Source organism: Charadrius vociferus, unplaced genomic scaffold (assembly GCF_000708025.1).
Source record: "Charadrius vociferus isolate BGI_N301 unplaced genomic scaffold, ASM70802v2 scaffold486, whole genome shotgun sequence".
Taxonomy (NCBI): Eukaryota; Metazoa; Chordata; class Aves; order Charadriiformes; family Charadriidae; genus Charadrius; species Charadrius vociferus.
In genome coordinates this window covers 290,124-292,316 of record NW_009648965.1, presented here as the reverse complement: position 1 = coordinate 292,316, position 2,193 = coordinate 290,124, and the positions used below count along the sequence as shown (strand labels likewise).

The window sequence follows — 2,193 nt, the reverse complement described above, 5'->3', positions numbered from 1 at the left end:
CGGCTCCCCCCCACCTGCCCTCTGCCCCCATGCCCCCTATGCCTGCCGGTGGTGGCTGGCCCCCCTGGGATGGGGTACAGCCAGGCTGGGACAAGGGAATGCATCCGGCCACCAATGTGGCACCTCAACCCCCAGTTCCACCGGACGGCCTTGCACCGCTCCTCACTGGAGGGACACATGGACATCCTGCAGAAGCTGCTGGACAGCGGGGCCACCGTCGACTTCAGGGACCGGGTGAGGCCAGATCCTGCCCCGGGCTCCATGCCAACCCGAGCCTCCGGGCACGGCGTAGCTGGAGCAACAGCAGTTCTGGGGTCCCCGCAGTGGAGCGGTGCTGTCCCCACTGCCGAGGTGGCCACAGGCAGGGCTTTCCTGGCTCAGCCCAGGCACTGGGACTGGCTGGGGTAGGGAATGAACATGGGGTGGGGGTGTCCCCTGAGGTGATGTGGCTTTGTGTGCCCAGCTGGACTGCACCGCTGTGCACTGGGCCTGCCGGGGTGGACACCTGGATGCCGTCAAGCTGCTGCAGGACCGCGGGGCAGACCTCAACCTGAAGGACAAGGTGTGCAGGGCAGAGCCTGGGGCACGCGGCTGAGCCAGGGGCATGGGCATGCCCTGGGGAGCCAGGGCTGGCCTTGTGTTGGGTTAGCAGGAGTGGGTGCTGATCCCCTCTGGTGTCCATCTCCTGCCCCTCAAAGCTGCTCAGCACCCCCCTCCATGTGGCCACCCGGACGGGGCACCCTGACATCGTGGAGCACCTCATCCACTGCGGGGTGGACATCAACTCCCCGGACAGGGTGAGTGCCGCAGCCGAGCAGCCAGCACTTGGGGGGGCAACACAGATCTCCCCTCCCTTGGCTGACCCCTCTGGAGGCTTCCAGCACCCGCAGCAGGGCACGTCCCTGCCCTGGGATGCCAGCAGTTGCACCCAGGGCTGAGGTGGCCACTGTGCCCCTTGTCCCCATGGGAAGATGGGTGTGCGGCAAGCCAGAGAGCAGTGCTGGGGACAGGCAGGGGGTCCGTGTCCCCAGAGCTGGACTGCCATCCCCAGCCAGGCTGTGTCTCTCGCAGGAAGGGGACACGGCGCTGCATGACGCCACACGGCTCAGCCGCTATAAGATCATCAAAATGCTGATCTTGCATGGGGCCGACATGATGGCCAAGAACCAGGTGAGCAGTGGGGCCCAGCACAGGGGCCATTTGCTGCCCCACCGTGTCACGCCACTCGGGCCCCAGCCTCTCCCTGCCCGCTCTTGCAGGCTGGCAAGACCCCGACGGACCTAGTGCAGCAGTGGCAGGTGGACACACGCCAGGCACTGGAGACCAAGGAGCAGCCGCAGAGGGAGATGGAGGTCCCTGCGTGATGGTGCCGGGCATGGAACAGGGACTGGGCTTGACTCCAAGGAGCAGAATCCAGCTGAGACTTGTCCATGTCAATAAAAGCCAGAAAAGAGCAGTGTTTGGCTCCAGGGTGCTGCGGAGCTGGGCAGCCTGTGATGGGGCTGGGGGAGATGGGTTAGCCAGCAGTATGGACGTACTCTGCGTTCTGGCACAGGGTCTTGAGAATTGGTGACACCACAGGGCCAGGACAGGAGTGGTTCAAGGGTGGGACTCCTCACTGTGGGATGCCCTGGTTGCTTGCAGTGCTTCCAAGTCCCACCTGGGCAAGCTCAGGGAGGGAAACTACATCAAGAGCAGCTCAGCCCAGGTCCACACTGTGCTGGAGGCTGGGGTTGCACCACAGAGCAGCAGTTGGCCCCCCAGCCACTCTGCGGGCCTGGATGGCTGCTGCTTCTTCTGCCTTTCCCGCTGGAGCCATCCCTGGGGGGACACGGGCAGGCTGGGTCACTTCTGCTGAGTGCAGTGCTCATTGCTCCCTACCCAGAAACGCTCCCGCTCGCCTGTTTACAGGAGACCCTACACCAACACCTGGAGCAGGCAAACCCTCCCCACAGCCCTGGGACTCCCCGCAATGCCTGGTCCCTCCCTGGCCCTGCCGCCCGATCCCGTGGGTGGCAGAGGGACAGCTGCCAGGACTGGCAAGTGGAAGGGAAAGCAGAGCTGGCACAGCTAGGGCTCACCCAGAGGTGTGCTGAGCTCCTGCAGCCAGCTCCTGGAGGGGAGAGAGCACCCTGAACTCACCCAGTACCACCCCCAATGTTGTCCGCCCAGCCGGGTCGCAGTCCCTCACGT

At 65.0% G+C, this 2,193-nt stretch overlaps 1 protein-coding gene across 1 annotated transcript in view; it reads left to right on the top strand.

Moving 5' to 3' along the window:
* Positions 1 to 1,364, top strand: part of ANKRD2 (ankyrin repeat domain 2 (stretch responsive muscle)) — a 3,038-nt gene extending 1,674 nt beyond the window's left edge. Inside the window, exons 5-9 of the mRNA XM_009887699.1 lie at positions 136 to 234; positions 464 to 562; positions 699 to 797; positions 1,072 to 1,170; positions 1,260 to 1,364. Coding sequence (XP_009886001.1) covers positions 136 to 234; positions 464 to 562; positions 699 to 797; positions 1,072 to 1,170; positions 1,260 to 1,364 — 501 coding nt within the window. The remainder of the gene's footprint in view (positions 1 to 135; positions 235 to 463; positions 563 to 698; positions 798 to 1,071; positions 1,171 to 1,259) is intronic.
* Positions 1,365 to 2,193: the final 829 nt, after the last annotated feature.